This window comes from Pristiophorus japonicus, chromosome 12 (genome assembly GCF_044704955.1).
Source record: "Pristiophorus japonicus isolate sPriJap1 chromosome 12, sPriJap1.hap1, whole genome shotgun sequence".
Classification (NCBI taxonomy): domain Eukaryota; kingdom Metazoa; phylum Chordata; class Chondrichthyes; family Pristiophoridae; genus Pristiophorus; species Pristiophorus japonicus.
In genome coordinates, this window is record NC_091988.1 from 165,126,741 (window position 1) to 165,147,769 (window position 21,029).

A 21,029-nucleotide genomic window follows, 5' to 3' on the forward strand; every position below is an offset into this window, starting at 1 on the left:
AAGCATTGGCAACCGTCCAGTTTCACCAAACAATTTGCATATTTAAGTAAACAGCTTTGTATTTTATTTAATGCAGGTGGGTATTTAATTAAATTGTAGGCTTTCTTTTAAAGAAAGAAAGACTTGCATTTATTACATAGGATTGCATAGGATTTACAACACAGAAACAGGCCATTTGGCCCAACCAGTCCATGCTGGCATTTATACCCAGGTCGAGCCTCCTCTCATCTAAATCTATCAGCATAACCCTCTATTTCTTTCTCCCTCATATGCTTGTCTAGCCTCCCCTTAAATGCATCTATACTATTCGCTTCAGCCACTTTCTGTGGTCGCGAGTTCCACATTCTCACCACTCTCTGGGTAAAGAAGTTTCTTCTGAATTTCCTATTGGATTTCTTGGAGACAAATTTCCCCACAAGTGGAAACATTCTCTCTGTATCCACTCTTATCAAAACCGTTATTAATTTTATAGACCTCTATTAGAACACCCCTCAGCCTTCTCTTTTCAAGAGAAAAGAGACCCAGTCTGTTCATAGTTTTCTGATAGGTATACCCTCGCATTCTGGTATTATCCTTGTAAATCTTCTCTGCACCCTCTCCAGTGACTCTATATCCTTTTTATAAAATGAAAAGTAGAACTGTAAGCAGTACTCGAATAAGTGTGGTCTAACCAAGGTTCGATACAGATTTAGCATAACTTCCCTACTTTTCAATTCTATACCTGTAGAAATAAACCGTAGTGCTTGGCTTGCTTTTTTAATGGCCTTGCTGTGTCGCAACCTTTAGTGATTTGTGGATTTGTACTCGGGGATCCCTTTGTTCCTCTACCCCACCTAGACTCGCACCCTCCAAGTAATAAGTGACCTCCTTATTCTTCCTACCAAAAGGTAATACCTCACATTTATGTGTGTTGAACTTCAATTGCTATTTATATGCCCAATCTGCAAGTTTATTAACGTCCTCCTGTAATTTGTTACAGTCCTCCTCAGTATTGACTATTGGCGCAAATTTAGAAATTGTGTTTTTGGTTCCAAAGTCTAAATTGTTAATATAAATTGTGAACAGCAGTGGTCCCAGCACTGATCCTTGTGGAACACCACTACCCACCACCTGCCACTGCCCACCTTTTACTCCTACTCTCTCCTTTCTGTCTTGAGGCCAGTTAGCGATCTATTCTGCTATTTGTCCCCGCATTCTCTGACCTTGTTCATCAGTCTTTTATGCGGTACCTTATCGAAGACCTTTTGAAAATCTAGCTAAATTACATCTACTGCATTATCATTGTCTACTGCCTCTCTATTACCTCTACAAAACATTCAATGAGGTTGGCCAAGCAAGACTTTCCCTATTGAAATCCATGCTGACTATTCATTATTATATTTTTGGTTTCTAGATATTCTTCTATTTTCTCCTTTAGTAGGGATTCCATTATTTTTCCGACCACCGATGTTAAGCTCTCTGGACATGTTCTATCTCCCTTCTTAAATATAGATATTACGTTCGCTATTCACCAGTCCTCTGGCACTACACCTTTTTCTAACAAATTATTAAATATGTGTAGTAATGCTTCTGCTATCTCTTCCCTAGATTCTATTAAAATGCATGGATGCAACCCATCCAGACCAGGGGTTTTATCCTCTTTGAGTTTGATTAGTTTATTTAATATTTCCCCTCTTTTTATTTTAAATTTACTTATCTCATTACTAATCTCATCACCCAATGTCATGTCCACCTGTTCTATCTCCCTGGTAAATACTGAAGCAAAATCATTATTTAATATTTCTGCCATCTCTCTATCTTTACATGTGGTATTATCCTGCCTATCCCTTAATGGTCCTATTCCCATCCCAACCTTTGTTTTATTGATGTGCCTGTAAAATATTTTACTACAGGTATTTTGTTTTATGTTCCTTGATAATTTAATTTCATAGTTCCTCTTTGCCTTCCTATTTTTTTTACTTCTCCTAATCTTTTCATATTCTCCCTTATCATGCACTTCCCTGCTGTCTATGTACTTAATGTATGTATCTTTCCTTGTCCTCAGTTGTTCCCTTATGGCTTTATTCATCCACGGAGACTCATTCGTGTTTAGTTTGTTCTTTCCTTTTATATATATATATTGTTCCTGCACTCTGTTGAACACCATTTTAAATATTTCCCATTGCTGTTCTACATTTGTTTTTTTTACCAATATTGTTGCCCATTCTATTTTCCCAAGTTCTATTCTCAGCCCCTCAAAATCAGCTTTTCTGCAATCTATTACCCTGGTTTTCATCACACTTATGTCCTTCTTAATTATCATCTTAGAGCGTGTTTTATTATGGTCACTATTGCGCAATGTTCCCCTGCTTTTACCTCTCTTACCTGCTGTGGTTCATTCTCCATTACTAGATCTAATAAAGAATCCTCCCTTATTGGGCTTTTTACATATTGGGTTAGAAAGAACATAAGAAAAAGGAGCAGGAGTAGGTCCCTCTAGCCTGCTCTGCCATTCAATAAGATCATGGCTGATCTGATCTTGGCCTTAACTTCATTTTCCTGCCTGTTTCCCATAACCTTTAACTCTCCTATAGTTCAAGAATCTGTCTATCTCAGCCTTGAATATATTCAATGACTTAGCCTCCACAGCTATCTGGGGTAGATAATTCCAAAGATTCACAACCATTGAGAGAAGAAATTCCTACTTATCTCCATCTTATATGGGCGACCTCTTATTCTGAAACTATGCCCCCTAGTTCTAGATTCCCAATGAGGGAAACATCCTCTCAGCCATCTACCCTGTCAAGCCCCCTCAGAATCTTATATGTTTCAATAAGATCACCTCTCATTCTTCTAAACTCCAATGAATACAGGTGCAACCTGCTCTACCTTTCCTCATAAGACAACCCCTTCATCCCATGAATCAACTTAGTGAACCTTCTCTGAACTGCCTCCAATGCAAATATATCTCTCCTTAAATATGGAGACCAAAACTGTATGCAGTATTTTAGGTGTGGTCTCACCAACGTCCGCCTCTGGCCTCTTTTGCATCCCTCCCTCCCTTCATCGGAACTTTAGTGGCTGTGCCTTCAGCTGCGTAAACTCCACACTATGGAATTTCCTCCCTAAGCCCTCCATGTCTTCACCTCCCTTTGCTCTTTTAACATCCTCCTTAAAACCCACGTTGTTGACCAAACATAGATCACGTCCCCTAATAGATCTTTCTTTGACTTAGCAGCTATTGTTTTGATTACGCTTCTGTGAAGCACATTTGGACATTTTTCTATATAAATGCAACTTAATCTAAAAATGCAGACATTCTGCTGCATAGTCAGACACTTTCCAGCAGTATTGTTGCAGTCACGAAGTGCTAGGTTTTCATAAAAGCCTGTTTAGGAGGGACCGTCTAATGGGTTACAAGACTGCTTTTGCCTGAGGCACACGGGTTTTGAATCTAGCCCAGATTGAAAAGATCCAAGCAGCAGTATTGCTGAACTACTGTTCTTAAATAAAGCAATAAGTGCAGCTTTTCTTTCTATTCGGCTGCAGCCAATGCTAATTTTTGAAAACGAGAATTATTTTTTCTCTGCTCTTATTGAGTCAGAGTGCCAAATTCCTATTAGCTCTGTGACTCATTTATGAAAGGCCAAGATCAGTCTATGAATTCAATATTAAAATCCATCTGATTTAATTTCCACACAAGAGCCTGGAGTGAGGGTAAAGGCAGTTTGCAGAACATAATGGGGAACAATAAATCAATCCTTGTCTTCATAACCCACAATAATGCAAAATAAGATATAATTAAACAGTATTAACTTTAGTGTATTAGCAGCCTACACAAGTTTAATGAAACAAGGCTGTGGTATCAAGGACAATGAAGGATGATTTTTACACCCACTTGTATAATAAACCATAACTCGCTTGTCACGTTTTGTCGCTAACCTACTATTTGGTGAAGCTCTGCTTAGTTTTATGATACGTGGTATAACCACAGCAGGAGAAGAATACTGGCAGCTTGAGACGAAATTCAAAAGTAAATAAATATAGATATATTATGTTTCTTTTGAGCAATAGTGATTACCTGGCCTCCTATAACACTATTTGTCAATTTATTATCCAAAAGTGGTCTTGTGACCTTTCAACTCTTAATGTTGCTTCTAAGCAATGTCATTGGCCAATAGTGATCACTTAGCCATTGTATTCATGTTATTTTTCTAGCAATCTTATTGCCTGCAACTAATCATGTGACAACCTTACTGGTATTTGACTGAGAAAGATCTGGAGCCATGCTAAGGTTGAGACTGGGATTATGTGGGTTTCTGCTTATTTTTGGTGACAATACAACTGTTTCCATGGTAACCATTGGTTATTGTTTTTGATCACTGTGATTGTTCCGTCAGAACATTTTCATTGAAGAATCTCATCTTTTCATAGGACTATGGTACCTGTGCTCATTAGTCCCTGGTAGCTATATTATCATGACATTCGGTGACAAAGTAACATCACAAAGCAACTTGCCTTCAAAAATATGTTGCCAAAGCCATAAATGGAAAATCATTTAGAAGGAGGGTGTTAACCAGTTTCATCCGATTTATTATAATGGCTGATTAGTTCCTGGTAACCATGTGACCGTTGCTGTGGTAACGCTGCTCATTGTTTCTTGAGCACTTATATTACAACATTAATAGAGTAGAAGCAACAGAATAGCAGGAAAGATATACAGTTTTTCAAAAAATGCATGCAATCATCGTCCCTTGAGATCAATTAGTTGCAATATAAAAAATGAGTGTCACAAATGATTTCAGGCAGAAATCAAAAGGAAACATATAATTAAACAGTATTTAGATGAGAATGTAAAAGAACTGCCTGCCCAGAGGGCAATATTGTCTAATATGTTAGCCACGAAGCCACATGTGGCGAATTGGGAATTTAGGTATGGCTAATTGCATTTTTGATTAGTAAATAATAAATGAGTAATATATACCATCGTTGGCCATGTGATTTCAGTACACATATTTGCATGCCGTATGCATTGTACTTCAGTCTTTCTGTGCACTTGTTGGTAAATTGGTAAGATGAAAAGCAGAATATAAGTGATTTTGATCATTGAGTGTGCTTTACTTCCTTGGTTACTGCTTATTGGTTATCTATTAAAATGGTGTGTAACATGGGTGATAACTAATATTAGTGCAGGTGACTAAAAAAGTATTGCCATAGCCACCCAGTAGTTAGTCAGCAATTTCTATTGGACATCATTGTTGTAAAAGGATATTTATTTTAAGTTAGTTCTGGATACGTAGCTGAAGTTAGTGGAATGCTATAATTGCATCCAGTATTCCATGTTGTTTAATCTCATTCAAGCATGCTGTTGCACTCTGAAAATTAATTAATCAATTTATAAAGAACTAGCAAATATTCAAACAAGGTCCACAAATACAGTCTTGTGAGATTTCCTGAAATATATGTTCCTTAAAATACAAAAGTGAAGGCGCTCTATCTATTCCTACCAATTTTCTACTAATATTGTTAGGGGCTATATTCCTGGGGGCTGCACTCCCTCAATAGCAAGAATGTCCTTCCTCAGATTAGGAGACCAAAACTGCACACAATACTCAAGGTGTGGTCTCACCAAGGCCCTGTACAACTGCAGCAAGACCTCCCTGCTCCTATATTCAAATCCTATCGCTATGAAGACCAACATGCCATTTGCTTTCTTAACTGCCTGCTGTACTTGCATGCCTACTTTCAATGACTGATGTACTATGACACCCAGGTCTCATTGCACCTCCCCTTTTACTAATCTGTCACCATTCAGATAATCTGCCTTCCTGTTTTTGTCACCAAAGTGGATAACCTCACACTTATCCACATTATACTGCATCTGCCCACTCACCTAAGTCACCCTGCAGCCTCTTAGCATCCTCCTCACAGCTCACACTGCCACCCAGCTTAGTGTCATCTGCGAACTTGGAGATATTACATTTAATTCCTTCGTCTAAATCATTAATATATATTGTAAATAGCTGGGGTCCCAGCACTGAACCTTGCGGTACCCCACTAGTCACTGCCTGCCACTCTGAAAAGGACCCGTTTATTCCCACTCTTTGCTTCCTGTCTGCTAACCAGTTCTCTATCCACGTCAATACATTACCCCCAATCCCATATGCCTTAATTTTGCACACTAATCTCATGTGTGGGACCTTGTCAAAAGCCTTTTGAAAGTCCAAATACACCACATCCAATGGTTCTCCCTTATCCACTCTACTAGTTACATCCTCAAAATATTCTAGAAGATTTGTCAAGCATGACTTCCCTTTCATAAATCCATGCTGACTTGGACTGATTCTGTCACTGCTTTCCAAATGCACTGCTATTACATCTTTAACAACTGATTCCAGCATTTTCCCTGCTACCGATGTTAGGCTGACCAGTCTATAATTCCCTGTTTTCTCTCTCCCTCCTTTTTTAAAAAGTGGGGATACATTAGCTACCCTCCAATCCATAGGAACTGATCCAGAGTCCATGGAATGTTGGAAAATGACCACCAGTGCATAGAAACATAGAAACATAGAAAGTAGGTGCAGGAGCAGGCCATTCAGCCCTTCTAGCCTGCACCGCCATTCAATGAGTTCATGGCTGAACATGCAACTTCAGTACCCCCTTCCTACTTTCACGCCATACCCCTTGATCCCCCGAGTAGTAAGGACTTCATCTAACTCCCTTTTGAATATATTTAGTGAATTGGCCTCAACTACTTTCTGTGGTAGAGAATTCCACAGGTTCACCACTCTCTGGGTGAAGAAGTTTCTCCTTATCTCGGTCCTAAATGGCTTCCCCCTTATCCTTAGACTGTGACCTCTGGTTCTGGACTTCCCCAACATCGGGAACATTCTTCCTGCATCCAACCTGTCCAAACCCGTCAGAATTTTAAACGTTTCTATGAGGTCCCTCTCACTCTTCTGAACTCCAGTGAATACAAGCCCAGTTGATCCAGTCTTTCTTGATAGGTCAGTCCCACCATCCCGGGAATCAGTCTGGTGAATCTTCGCTGCACTCCCTCAATAGCAAGAATGTCCTTCCTCAAGTTAGGAGACCAAAACTGTACACAATACTCCAGGTGTGGCCTCACCAAGGCCCTGTACAACTGTAGCAACACCTCCCTGCCCCTGTATTCAAATCCCCTCGCTATGAAGGCCAACATGCCATTTGCTTTCTTAACCGCCTGCTGTACCTGCATGCCAACCTTCAATGACTGATGAACCATGACACCCAGGTCTCGTTGCACCTTCCCTTTTCCTAATCTGTCACCATTCAGATAATAGTCTGTCTCTCTGTTTTTACCACCAAAGTGGATAACCTCACATTTATCCACATTATACTTCATCTGCCACGCATTTGCCCACTCACCTAACCTATCCAAGTCACTCTGCAGCCTCATAGCATCCTCCTCGCAGCTCACACTGCCACCCAACTTAGTGTCATCCGCAAATTTGGAGATACTACATTTAATCCCCTCGTCTAAATCATTAATGTACAATGTAAACAACTGGGGCCCCAGCACAGAACCCTGCGGTACCCCACTAGTCACTGCCTGCCATCCCGAAAAGTACCCATTTACTCCTACTCTTTGCTTCCTGTCTGACAACCAGTTCTCAATCCACGTCGGCACACTACCCCCAATCCCATGTGCTTTAACTTTGCACATTAATCTCCTGTGTGGGACCTTGTCGAAAGCCTTCTGAAAGTCCAAATATACCACATCAACTGGTACTCCTTTGTCCACTTTATTGGAAACATCCTCAAAAAATTCCAGAAGATTTGTCAAGCATGATCTCCCTTTCACAAATCCATGCTGATTTGGACCTATCATGTCACCATTTTCCAAATGCGCTGTTATGACATCCTTAATAATTGATTCCATCATTTTACCCGCTACTGAGGTCAGGCTGACCGGTCTATAATTCCCTGCTTTCTCTCTCCCTCCTTTTTTAAAAAGTGGGGTTACATTGGCTACCCTCCACTTGATAGGAACTGATCCAGAGTCAATGGAATGTTGGAAAATGACTGTCAATGCATCCGCTATTTCCAAGGCCACCTCCTTAAGTACTCTGGGATGCAGTCCATCAGGCCCTGGGGATTTATTGGCCTTCAATCCCATCAATTTCCCCAACACAATTTCCCGACTAATAAAGATTTCCCTCAGTTCCTCCTCCTTACTAGACCCTCTGACCACTTTTATATCCGGAAGGTTGTTTGTGTCCTCCTTAGTGAATACTGAACCAAAGTACTTGTTCAATTGGTCTGCCATTTCTTTGTTCCCCGTTATGACTTCCCCTGATTCTGACTGCAGGGGACCTACGTTTGTCTTTACTAACCTTTTTCTCTTTACATACCTATAGAAACTTTTGCAATCCGCCTTAATGTTCCCTGCAAGCTTCTTCTCGTACTCCATTTTCCCTGCCCTAATCAAACCCTTTGTCCTCCTCTGCTGAGTTCTAAATTTCTCCCAGTCCCCAGGTTCGCTGCTATTTCTGGCCAATTTGTATGCCATTTCCTTGGCTTTAATACTATCCCTGATTTCCCTAGATAGCCACGGTTGAGCCACCTTCCCTTTTTTATTTTTACGCCAGACAGGAATGTACAATTGTTGTAATTCATCCATGCGGTCTCTAAATGTCTGCCATTGCCCATCCACAGTCAACCCCTTAAGTATCATTAGCCAATCTATCTTAGCCAATTCATGCCTCATACCTTCAAAGTTACCCTTCTTTAAGTTCTGGACCATGGTCTCTGAATTAACTGTTTCATTCTCCATCCTAATGCAGAATTCCACCATATTATGGTCACTCTTCCCCAAGGGGCCTCGTACAATGAGATTGCTAATTAATCCTCTCTCATTACACAACACCCAGTCTAAGATGGCCTCCCCCCTAGTTGGTTCCTCGACATATTGGTCTAGAAAACCATCCCTTATGCACTCCAGGAAACCCTCCTCCATCGTATTGCTTCCAGTTTGGCTGGCCCAATCTATGTGCATAACTGCTGCACCTTTATTGCATGCACTCCTAATTTCCTGTTTGATGCCCTCCCCAACATCACTACTACTGTTTGGAGGTCTGTACACAACTCCCACTAACGATTTTTGCCCTTTAGTGTTCTGCAGCTCTACCCATATAGATTCCACATCATCCAAGCTAATGTCTTTCCTAACTATTGCATTAATCTCCTCTTTAACCAGCAATGCTACCCCACCTCCTATTCCTTTTATTCTATCCTTCCTGAATGTTGAATACCCCTGGATGTTGAGTTCCCAGCCCTGATCATCCTGGAGCCACGTCTCCGTAATCCCAATCACATCATATTTGTTAACATCTATTTGCACAGTTAATTAATCCACCTTATTGCGGATACTCCTTGCATTAAGACACAAAGCCTTCAGGCTTGCTTTTTTAACACCCTTTGTCCTTTTAGAATGTTGCTGTACAGTGGCCCTTTTTGTTCTTTGCCTTGGGTTTCTCTGCCCTCCACTTTTCCTCATCTCCTTTCTGTCTTTTGCTTTTGCCTCATTTTTATCTCCCTCTGTCTCCCTGCATAGGTTCCCATCCCCCTGCAATATTAGTTTAACTCCTCCCCAACAGCACTAGCAAACACTCCCCCTCGGACATTGGTTCCGGTCCTGCCCAGGTGCAGACCGTCCGGTTTGTACTGGTCCCACCTCCCCCAGAACCGGTTCCAATGCCCCAAGAATTTGAATCCCTCCCTGCTGCACCACTGCTCAAGCCATGTATTCATCTGCGCTATCCTGCGATTCCTACTCTGACTAGCACGTGGCACTGGTAGCAATCCCGAGATTACTACTTTTGAGGTCCTACTTTTTAATTTAGCTCCTAACTCCTTAAATTCTTTTCGTAGGACCTCATCCCTTTTTTTACCTATGTCGTTGGTACCAATGTGCACCACGACACCTGGCTGTTCTCCCTCCCATTTCAGAATGTCCTGCACCCGCTTCGAGACATCCTTGACCCTTGCACCAGGGAGGCAACATACCATCCTGGAGTCTCGGTTGCGTCCGCAGAAACGCCTATCTATTCCCCTCACCATCGAATCCCCTATCACTATCGCTCTCCCACTCTTTTTCCTGCCCTCCTGTGCAGCAGAGCCACCTACGGTGCCATGAACTTGGCTGCTGCTGCTCTCCCCTGATGAGTCATCCTCCCCAACAGTACCCAAAGCGGTGTATCTGTTTTGCAGGGGGATGACCACAGGGGACCCCTGCACTATCTTTCTTGCACTGCTCTTCCTGCTGGTCTTCCATTCCCTATCTGGCTGTGGACCCTTCTCCTGCGGTAAGACCAACTCACTACACGTGATACTCACGTCATTCTCAGCATCGTGGATGCTCCAGAGTGAATCCACCCTCAGCTCCAATTCCGCAACGCGGACCGTCAAGAGCTCGAGGCGGATACACTTCCCACACACGTAGCGCCCAGGGACACCGGAAGTGTCCCCGAGTTCCCACATGGTACAGGAGGAGCATATCACATGGCCGAGCTCTCCTGCCATGTCTTAACCTTAGATACCCTTAAATTGGTAGTAACAATGTTACAGTTCACTTACTGATATAAAAAATAAAGAAAAGCTACTCACCAAACACCAGCTAATCACTTACCCCATTGGCTGTGACGTCACTTTTTGATTACTTTCTACTTCTATTTTGCTTTCTCTCCCGCTGTAGCTGCCTTTTGATAGGCTGCTCCCACGTCTCACCAACTGCCGCTGGCTCTCGATCTCCCGCTGGGCCTTTTATAGGCCGCTCCCACGTCTCACCAACTGCCGCTGGCTCTCGATCTCCCGCTGGGCTTTTATAGGCTGCTCCCCTCTCACCAACTGCTGCTGACTCTCGATCTCCCGCTGGGCCTTTTATAGGTCGCTCCCCTCTCACCAACTGCCGCTGGCTCTCGATCTCCCGCTGGGCCTTTTATAGGTCGCTCCCCTCTCACCAACTGCCGCTGGCTCTCGATCTCCCGCTGGGCCTTTTATAGGTCGCTCCCCTCTCACCAACTGCCGCTGGCTCTCGATCTCCCACTGGGCCTTTTATAGGCTGCTCCCGCGTCTCACCAACTGCCGCTGGCTCTCGATCTCCCGCTGGGCCTTTTATAGGCCGCTCCCGCGTCTCACCAACTGCCGCTGGCTCTCGATCTCCCGCTGGGCCTATTATAGGTCGCTCCCCTTTCACCAACTGCCGCTGGCTCTCGATCTCCCGCTGGGCCTATTATAGGTCGCTCCCCTCTCACCAACTGCCGCTGGCTCTCGATCTCCCGCTGGGCCTTTTATAGGCCGCTCCCGCGTCTCACCAACTGCCGCTGGCTCTCGATCTCCCGCTGGGCTTTTATAGGCTGCTCCCCTCTCACCAACTGCTGCTGACTCTCGATCTCCCGCTGGGCTTTTATAGGCTGCTCCCCTCTCACCAACTGCTGCTGACTCTCGATCTCCCGCTGGGCCTTTTATTGGCCGCTCCCGCGTCTCACCAACTGCCGCTGGCTCTCGATCTCCCGCTGGGCCTTTTATAGGTCGCTCCCCTCTCACCAACTGCCGCTGGCTCTCGATCTCCCGCTGGGCCTATTATAGGTTGCTCCCCTCTCACCAACTGCCGCTGGCTCTCGATCTCCCGCTGGGCCTATTATAGGTCGCTCCCCTCTCACCAACTGCCGCTGGCTCTCGATCTCCCGCTGGGCCTTTTGTAGGGCCACTTCCTTAAGTACTCTGGAATGCAGACTATCAGGCTCTGGGGATTTATCGGCCTTCATTCCCATCAATTTTCCTAACACCATTTCCTGTCTAATAAGAATTTCCCTCAGTTCCTCCTTCTTGCTAGACCCTCGCTCCCCTAGTATTTTCGGGAGGTTATTTGTGTCTTCCTTAGTGAAGACAGAACCAAAATATTTGTTCAATTGGTCTGTCATTTCCTTGTTCCCCATTATGAATTCACCTGATTCTGACTGCAAGGGACCTACATTAGTCTTCTCTAATCTTTTTCACTTCACATATCTATAGAAGCTTTTGCAGTCAGTTTTTATGTTCCCTGTAAGCTTGCAATACTCTATTTTCCCCCTTCGAATTAAACCCTTAGTCCTCCTCTGCTGAATAGAAACACCAAGGGTAGACTTTCCTGTCCTGATACTAAGCCACAGCTCTGTCACTACCTCCCTCATGAGGAGGAGCATGTGAAGGTGTGTTTCCTTCTCTGATGCACTGGAACCTGATTTGCATCCTTCATTTAATCCTTTTCTCCAAATAATACAAAAAGAGAAGAATCCTGAGTAGAATTTCCATCTCTAGAATGTTGATTGTAATAATTATAAATCTTGCTCGCAAAAGGCAAGAATAAAACCCCCCCTCCCTTCCCAAATCTACACCCACCTGTACGGCTTCTGTTTGCTCAATATGCAGTGTAGACTCTGCATACTAGCAATTTAACCTGCTCAAATCACACAGTTTACCAGATTAGATCACTGGTAAGCGTTGTGTTGTTTCTAGCTATGACCACAATATCCATTAATGCTTTGGTCATAAATTATCTGTGGCTAACTGGAAGAATCCCAGTCCCTTATAACAGATCTACCCCGCCAACACACATTAATAAATCAACAATGCTGCTGTGTGGACTTGTCCAGATCAGATTACCAAATCTGCATGGAGAGTTGACTTGTTTCTAAGCTTCGATCGCCAGTTATGTTATTCTGGAGCTGTTCCAAGTTCAAAAATACTCCACCTAGCTTTTCCGCAAGACAAATCGAGAATAGCCACTAGTTGGTCATTAGACAAGCACGGATTTGAGCCCTTTCTGGATGGACAGAGGAGCTCATGCTGTGTGGCATGGTGAGCAGCATAAAGTATGTGATTACATTGCCACCATCCTCCTGATTACAGCATGGACACTCACCATGCCCTGTCCAATGGCAGTGCACCTCAATCTGTAAAAAAAAACCTAATCCTACAGGGGATGTATAAAATGGAAGGCATCCATTCCAGATTTCTAAATGGCCTTTTTTTATTACCGGATTCATGCTGATAGGAAATAAACATTTGGAACTTATGGAATTTGAAAATTCTAAATAATATTTGCACCTGTTTGAAATAATTAGTGAAAAAGAATGTTACAGTCTAGAAGCTGTAATTTGTGTTGTGTGCTAAAACCAGGATGTTGACACATGATTTATGTTTATTTCAGGGACCTAATACCATTATGATTGCCATGGTCATTCTCCTGAACATTGGCCTGGCTGTCTTGTTTGTGCATTTCCTCACATGACTTGTTTCTGAGGTAAGAAGCAAATTTTAATCAGTTAACTGAGCACCACAACATCTCTGATCCTAAAAAATATATTCATTTAATACAGTAGTAAAAATAAAAGCTAAAGATTTTCTTATAACAATACTTTTAGAATTTTACACACAAAACAAGACTGATGTCACTCAAATTCTTTGTGGTCATTGCAGAAGCCCTTGTGCCACTTTTCCTGCTGCGAATAAGGAAGAAGACTTTTGGGAAGTTGTACATCCTGCAAGACTTGACACTCAGAGACAATGCAGAGACTGATTACAGTGGCTCCTTTTGAAGAATTCCCTGATCTGTTTTCCGTCACCAGTTTGTGCCGTACAATTTTGCAAATGAGATACATTGGAAGATGTACATCTGACCTGAATTTATTTGTAGAAACTAACAGCTGCCTTACCTTTTGCCTGTGTTTATATTATACAGTACTAGCTGCCAAGGATTGTGCTTGAAAGCTTGGAATTATTCCATTGTACAAAGGGAGGGGAAAAGAGAAAAAAGATTCTTATGGTTCTATTTCTTAAACAAAAAGAAAAAAGTTGAGTTAGTTCAGGGAGATCTTGCTCACATATTTTTGTAGCTTGATGACTTTTTTGGTTAAACTGAGTAATATGAAAAAGGTTTTCAATGTGGATATTACTGTATGTATTTAACTCTTAAGTCTAAAAGATTTAGGGCTATATTTTCCTCTGTTCACTATTTCTGGTGAAAAAAATAAAGTGGTGTTTCCCATTTTATACACATATTTTACCACAAATAATATCTAACGCAGGAAAATACTCCCTTAGCGATTGTCTTTTGGAAAAGAGAACATGGATGCTTTGCACTGCATTCATAGGGCTTTTTATATGTCATGAATGGAAATTTTGGTCTACTGTGAATTTTTAATACATTTTTCTCTCTCTCTGTATTACTATCCTAATCAGATGAGTAAGAGAATTATGATTCATATTTGTTGCATGTTTATCAATGAGCTCTTTTTAAATCACATTTTTAAACTAATTGTGCCATCCTACCATACTTATAAACAGTCAGTATGCATTTTCAAGCAATGCTGTAATAAACTAAGGTAAAAAGGGAATGCACAAATCTGCTGTTAACATCATAATGCTTTCAGAATTAAATTGTTTAAAAATTCAAGGAAGACCAACACTTCTTTGCAACAAATTTAACACTTCTTTACATTTTGACGGCCATATTAGTTAAAAAAATTGTATACCTACAGTTTGTAACCATATATTTTTTACAAGAGTTTTTGGCACTTTGAGTACTTCTACATCTTTAAGATACAAATCACAGACATTTGTTTTTCTTTAAGATATTTAAAAAAAAATGCCTAACAGTATTTCTGCCAATATATTCAAAGTGGATTAATCAGCTTAAGCCAGCAACGTCACACAGTACTCGCTGCTAGATTGCTTGCAGAGTAGTATTTTCCCTTTTTTGTGGTGAAATGTTATGAGCTGTTTTTCTTCCTGTTCTCTGCATGTGCGCACTTTGTAGAACTTTAGCATAGATGGTTTTAAGCTTTGTTTTACATATAACAAGGTATGTATGCTTTTGTGTGGATATACATTCAGGACTGTTCTTGCCTTGTAAGATTTATATATAAAAGGATAAAATTACCTCAGAGACGCATGCTTCTCCAAAATTTTGATTGAAATGCTTATTTAGTATTTTCAGGTCTTATTACAATGTGAATAGTTTCACCAGCCACACTGAACATTTATCTTCCAGATATTTATTCATTTCTATAAATAAGTGTTATTAAATACTGTCTTGTTGGGTATTACCACATGAAGGATTTTGTGGATTGGAGTCAAGTAAAGCAAAATGTATTTATAACTTACTGCATATAATATTTAAGAAAAATTCCTTCATATGTTCAATATCCAAGACATTATATAGTATTCTCTGAGTGTGGTTTATTTCATTGCCTCATGATGAGATAATTAACTGAAGTGAAATGAATAGAAATTAATGTAACTGATCGGCAAGACAGTTGTTGCATTGAGCAGATTTAACATTATAAACCAAGAGAGAAAAGCTTAGTTCAGTCACATTTATTATCTGAACCATAAGGATTCGTGCCTTAATGTGCAGATACTTGTTATCACATTCAAAATACTTCAGATAGTAAATTTTCATTTGAAATAGTTTTTTTTCCTATCCTTGATGATGCTGTTTGAATTTCAAGTCTCCATATTGGATGAAGTGTTTTATCATTTTATGACATAGGATCTAAAGATACAACAGATCACAAAACTTGAAGTAATCGCTTCCTGGAGAATGCACTATCTGGTAAAGGTTATAAACTATAATGGACTGCAATGAGCTCAGCAGACTCCAAAGCTCTGCACTGCATGATACTTTCTAGAATATTACTTCTCTCAATTTGAATTAGTAGGGCTGATTTTAATTTTTGGCAGTGTTGCTGAAAATGGGCAGTAGCAGATTGGCTGCCCATTACACAATCTGCCCGATTTCCCTTGCATTTATCAAGGAAAATCATGCAAGGAGTAACAGGCGGACAACCTGCTACTGCCCGTTTTCTGCCATCGCCTAAAGTTAAAATCTGCCGTATTATTGTTTAATTTGGTGACTCTTTCATGTGTCATAATCAAAGAACTTGAGAAAAGTTGGGAACTATTTAAACTAGCTGAAATTGGCATTAATGATGAGGTAAATGGATTTGGTAGATTTACCACCCCATTACTGTTGCCATTTTTAAAGGGGCCTTCCCATGGGCCCCCAAAGCATCTGCCAATTTCAGGCAGTAGGGCTCTTTATTATGCAAATTGGGGTGTATGACATAGTTAGGACCCTAATTGCAATTTTAAGGGATACATGGGAGGAACATTCACTGCGCATTGTCCACTCGTCTACCTTGCCATTGAGCAGCTTAGCCGGTGGTCTGTAAAGGGACCACAGCAGGCCACTCAAGAAGCAGCCCTAAAAGTTTTTACAAGTTATATTTTTGTGAAGGCAGGAGGAGTAGTGGTGATCGTCACAGCTCCAGAACAAACTGCAGGCCGTTTCTTTACCTCTCGCTCCCTTTCCCCGCAGGCAGGCACAGCATCCGAGCCTCCTGATACTGCGCCATCCCACAACTAGCAAGCTGCAGTGGAATGCATGTTCCGAGTGTGCAGGCCTTGAAACGTCAGCACGAGCGGACAGTGGGAGGGTTAGGTCGAGGTGGGGGCAGGGTGGGTGGATGGGGGTTGTCAACATGCTCCACCGGCCGGCTGGATGGCTGGAAAATTAATATCTACCCCTTTATTTTCTTGTCAAGAATAATTTTTCAAATGGTGCGAAGATTATACTTACATTTTAGATGCATTTTAATGGCAGTATTTTTTTTTAAATCTGTTGCTGCTGATTTTCCGCACCCGACAAAGTTGAAGATTACCCTGATAATTATCACTCAGGTCAAGTGGTAGAGATCTTTGCCAAATCGTCCTGTAAATGTTGCTATGATTGATATAAACACTGCATGTAGCTTTGTTTTTGCAACTATAAACGTTTCTGAATATGGAATCTAACTTTAAAATGCTTTTCTTTTAATCTGTAATTCAATTTATAACATGTTTTATGAAAAAAAACTGGATTTTTCTACAAGACCAATTATATCCTTTGCATTAAGCAATATGGAGAAGTAAGAGAAGGCACAGGCTCTGACTGATAGAAAGAAAAGATTTTAACCGTGATTCGAACTACTTAAAAATGATGAAGCGGTTTTGCTGGAATATTCAAAGAAAATATACTTCGTGCTCTTTTGAAATCAATTTCAGTAATGCTTGAGATAGTTGTGATTGAACGTGTAAATGATTTTAACAGGCTGACAATCTTTGAGTTTGATCTGATAAATGAATTATAAAGATAATGGGCCAAATTTTGCTGTGGCAGGGCATCGGCATCTGCTGTTAGATAAATTTACCCTTGCGCGATAGGTTTTTAAAATATTTGCATGGAAAGTTGTTGAAAGTGAGAGCTAATAACGTTGCAGCGAGGGAAACAGGGCATCTGGGACCTGAGTGAACAGGACAAGCAACTGTGTATCTCCTTAACCAATCAGATTGAAGGATTGTGAAATGAGCAGTGCAAGGACTGAGAAGAAAGTGTACAGCATGGGTGAATTCAATGTCCAATCAGGTACAGAAAGAGAAATAAAGAAAGGGGAAAGAAGAGCGAAAGGAAAAGTGAAATAACATTTTACATTTTACATTTTTAAAATCTCCGACAACAATTAAAACCCGAAAGAATGAGACTCCACGCCTGTAATAGTTCATTTTCAGTGCCAGGGAGGTTGTTTGGTGGTAATTAACACCTATCATGTCGTTAAAAGGGTACTTAGACTGAAATGGCGAGTTTATTTTGTGTCTACCGTGCAAATGCAGAAACTTCACACCATTCCATACATTTCAATGGTGAGCCAGACAGCGAGGTGCCATTTTCGCAAGGCTAAGGACGGAGCAGCGCATCTCGGACATCAACTTTTGGATCTCCACATTTAATCGTGCATGTGCCCTTAGCCTAGAAGTTGCTGTACCGTTTACAGATAAATAACGGCGAACCTCATTAACCTCACCGTTATTTTGACAGCAAATTCTGGCTGTTTGAATGTTTGCTAATTAGACATATAAACCTAGACTTTCTGATCAGCATTATTTTAGGGTCAGTGGTAATCCCTTGTAACTGATCGGAAATTCTAAGCTATATTCTTTTAAAATGGGATTTTAGTTTGTTTTGCTTACAAGAACAAAAAATGTTTTTTTGGGGATAAAAATCATTGGAATATTTTTAAAGGATTATTGTGTGTTCTATATCTTACAATTGGTCACTCTTTTACAAGAAATATGACTGTTTCATCAGCAGAAGCAGATTAGAACATAGAACATGGAACTAAAGATTATTTCATGTTTTGGTGTAATGGGATACTTCGGACTCTCTGAAAGTAGAGTAGGAGATGCACTTCAATCCTGCTCCAGTGGGTTTGCTGTAGTCAATATTTGTCACTTGGAAAAATAACAAGAAGCACTGAGTGTAAAAAGAGAATCTTAAATCTAAGTTAGTTCATCATCATCATAGACAGTCCGTCGGAATCGAGGTAGACTTGCTTCCACTCTTAAAATGAGTCCTTAGGTGGCTGAACAGTCCAATACGAGAGCCACAGTCCCTGTCACATGTAGGACAGATAGTCGTTGAGGGTAAGGGAGAGTGGGACAGATTTGCCGCACGCTCTTTCCGCTGCCTGCGCTTGATTTCTGCATGCTCTCTGCGATGAGACTCGAGGTGCTCAGCGCCCTCCCAGATGCACTTCCTCTACTTAGGGTGGTCTTTGGCTAGGGACTCCCAGGTGCCGGTGGGAATGTTGCACTTTATCAGGGAGGCTTTGAGGGTGTCCTTGTAACATTTCCTCTGCCCACCTTTGGCTTGTTTGCCGTGAAGGAGTTCCGAGTAGAGCGCTTGCTTTGGGAGTCTCTTGTCTGGCATGCAGACAATGTGGCCTGCCCAGCAGAGCTGATCAAGTGTGGTCAGTGCTTCAATGCTGGGGATGTTGGCCTGATCGAGGGCGCTAATGTTGGTGCATCTGTCCTCCCAGGGGATTCGTAGGATCTTGCGGAGACATCATTGGTGGTATTTCTCCAGCGACTTGAGGTGTCTACTGTACATGGTCCATGTCTCTGAGCCATACAGGAGGGCGGGTATTACTACAGCCCTGTAGGCCATGAGCTTGGTGGTAGATTTGAGGGCCTGGTCTTTGAACACTCTTTTCCTCAGGCGGCCGAAGGCTGCACTGGCGCACTGGAGGCGGTGTTGAATCTCGTCATCAATGTCTGCTCTTGTTGATAAGAGGCTCCCAAGGTATGGGAAATGGCCGTGGATCTTGATGACTGGGGGGCAGTGCTGTGCGGCGAGAACAGGCTGGTGGAGTTAAATGTTACCATTGGCTAAATGGTTCCGTATAATTTTTTAATGATTATGAACATACAACAATTAATATTAGTGAAAAGAATATCCATGTATGTTTATTATTTTATGTAATTTGCAAAGTATTTTGTGATACTCAAAGATCCAATTACTTGCTGTTTAGTCGTCTTCCCAAAGTTACACTCTGCAGAAAAAATGCTGCACTATTTTAATTGCAACCTTGTTTATTTATAATAGAATGCATCAATCATTTAGAAGCTTTTATAATATAATGGTATGACTTAATAGGCAATTAAACCTTGCTCTCAGTTACTGTAACAGTATATGAATCAAAAACTTTTGGTCCACATTCCACTTATGCTCGAAAATTGTCATGAACTTAATCATGTTTTAAACCTATTTTCAGCTGTTTTAGGACAAGACTTAGTCACTTATATAGGAACCATGAGGTACAGAAATCATTAGAGACTTTCAATTTAACTGCAGTATCATTCTGTGTTGTAAGTATGTATGTTTCTCCAAACTTAAAAAAAATCCCAGAGGAGTTCAGTTTGTATTTTGCTACAGACAACAGCAATGTACATTTTGTGTTGTTATCTGGCTAAAAACTCCACGACATAAAGCACTCTGGAGCATAACATGTGGACATTTACAGATACTAAACATGGATTTAACTTAATATGAACAGTATTTAGCCTCTTTTTCTTTAAACTGTGGTTGTATTGCATGTAGTCTTTGAATTTCAGATTACCAGGATTTTCAGTTTATTTCTACAGCTGACTAAAGTAAATCATTGTATAAGTAAAGCTATTGTAAATTCTGAGGTTAATTAAAAGTAATATTAATTTCTTATGAGGTTCCAAGGTTCCGACATCAGTTAATTTTTTTATTAATATCAGATTTTCTTCTGAATATAGCAACAATTAAGTCTTTAACAAAATAACCTACAAGCTAGGAATGAGTTCAGATCTAAACCTGAGAAGTGACCTTATCAGTACTTGGGTAGTTTGGTAAAATTCCAAAAATTAAACCTTGCTGGGGGTAGAATCGAAACAGCCTGGATAAGTTTTCCTTTGGCTTCATGGAAACTTGGAGCTGCATCAAGTTTACACTGTATGATTGAGCTGTAGGGAGAGGTGTGATCATTTCATACTTGGGTCAGATTTGATTGAAAGCTATTTGTTCATCCTTACTACATTAAGGAAATTTGTAGATTTTTGGAAGAAAGCCAATGAAACAACATGTATAAATTTTACAAGATCTACATTAAATCGCATAGGACTTAATAAGATGTGACACAACAATTTCAAACTCCGTAGGATATTATTATATCTGATCGGATTTAGCTGGATCTAGTAGGGCAAGATTAGATAAGAATTTGATATTGGCATATATATTTGAGCAGTCTGAGCTAGCAGTCACTGAGAATGTTGTACACAGAGAAAGGATAAGTGATGCCAAAGTCGGGACTTCACCTCAAAGTTTCCACTATGAAAAGGTCAGGTTGGTAAATAGCACACATAATTTATATTCTTGGTAACTTCAAACCCCAAACCTTAGTTACTTTGGTAAAATCATATGTATGTGTGTGCATTGAAACACAAATTGAAATCTAAATGCTGTATGACCCTTAGTCCCTTCATGTTGCATTACCAAATCTTCCAGATGAAAAATAAGCCTCAAGTAAGTCCCTACAGACTCCAGCAATGATATGAGGATTGTAAACACTGTACAAAATTAAAACAATAATCTTGTTGGTTTACGGAGATATTTCTTATTTCTT

General features: G+C 40.9%; 1 protein-coding gene and 1 long non-coding RNA gene across 4 annotated transcripts in view; one reads left to right on the plus strand and one right to left on the minus strand.

Annotated features, from left to right (window-relative positions):
• The window catches only part of jph2 (junctophilin 2), a 117,147-nt gene extending 102,200 nt beyond the window's left edge, over positions 1-14,947 (plus strand). For both annotated transcript variants that reach the window (XM_070896104.1, XM_070896103.1), the window contains exons 5-6: positions 13,211-13,303; positions 13,480-14,947. In XM_070896104.1, coding sequence (XP_070752205.1) covers positions 13,211-13,291 — 81 coding nt within the window. In that variant the 3' untranslated portion in view covers positions 13,292-13,303; positions 13,480-14,947. The remainder of the gene's footprint in view (positions 1-13,210; positions 13,304-13,479) is intronic.
• The window catches only part of LOC139277533 (uncharacterized), a 42,753-nt gene that overhangs the window by 9,642 nt on the left and 12,082 nt on the right, over positions 1-21,029 (minus strand). The gene's annotated exons all lie outside the window — the stretch shown is intronic.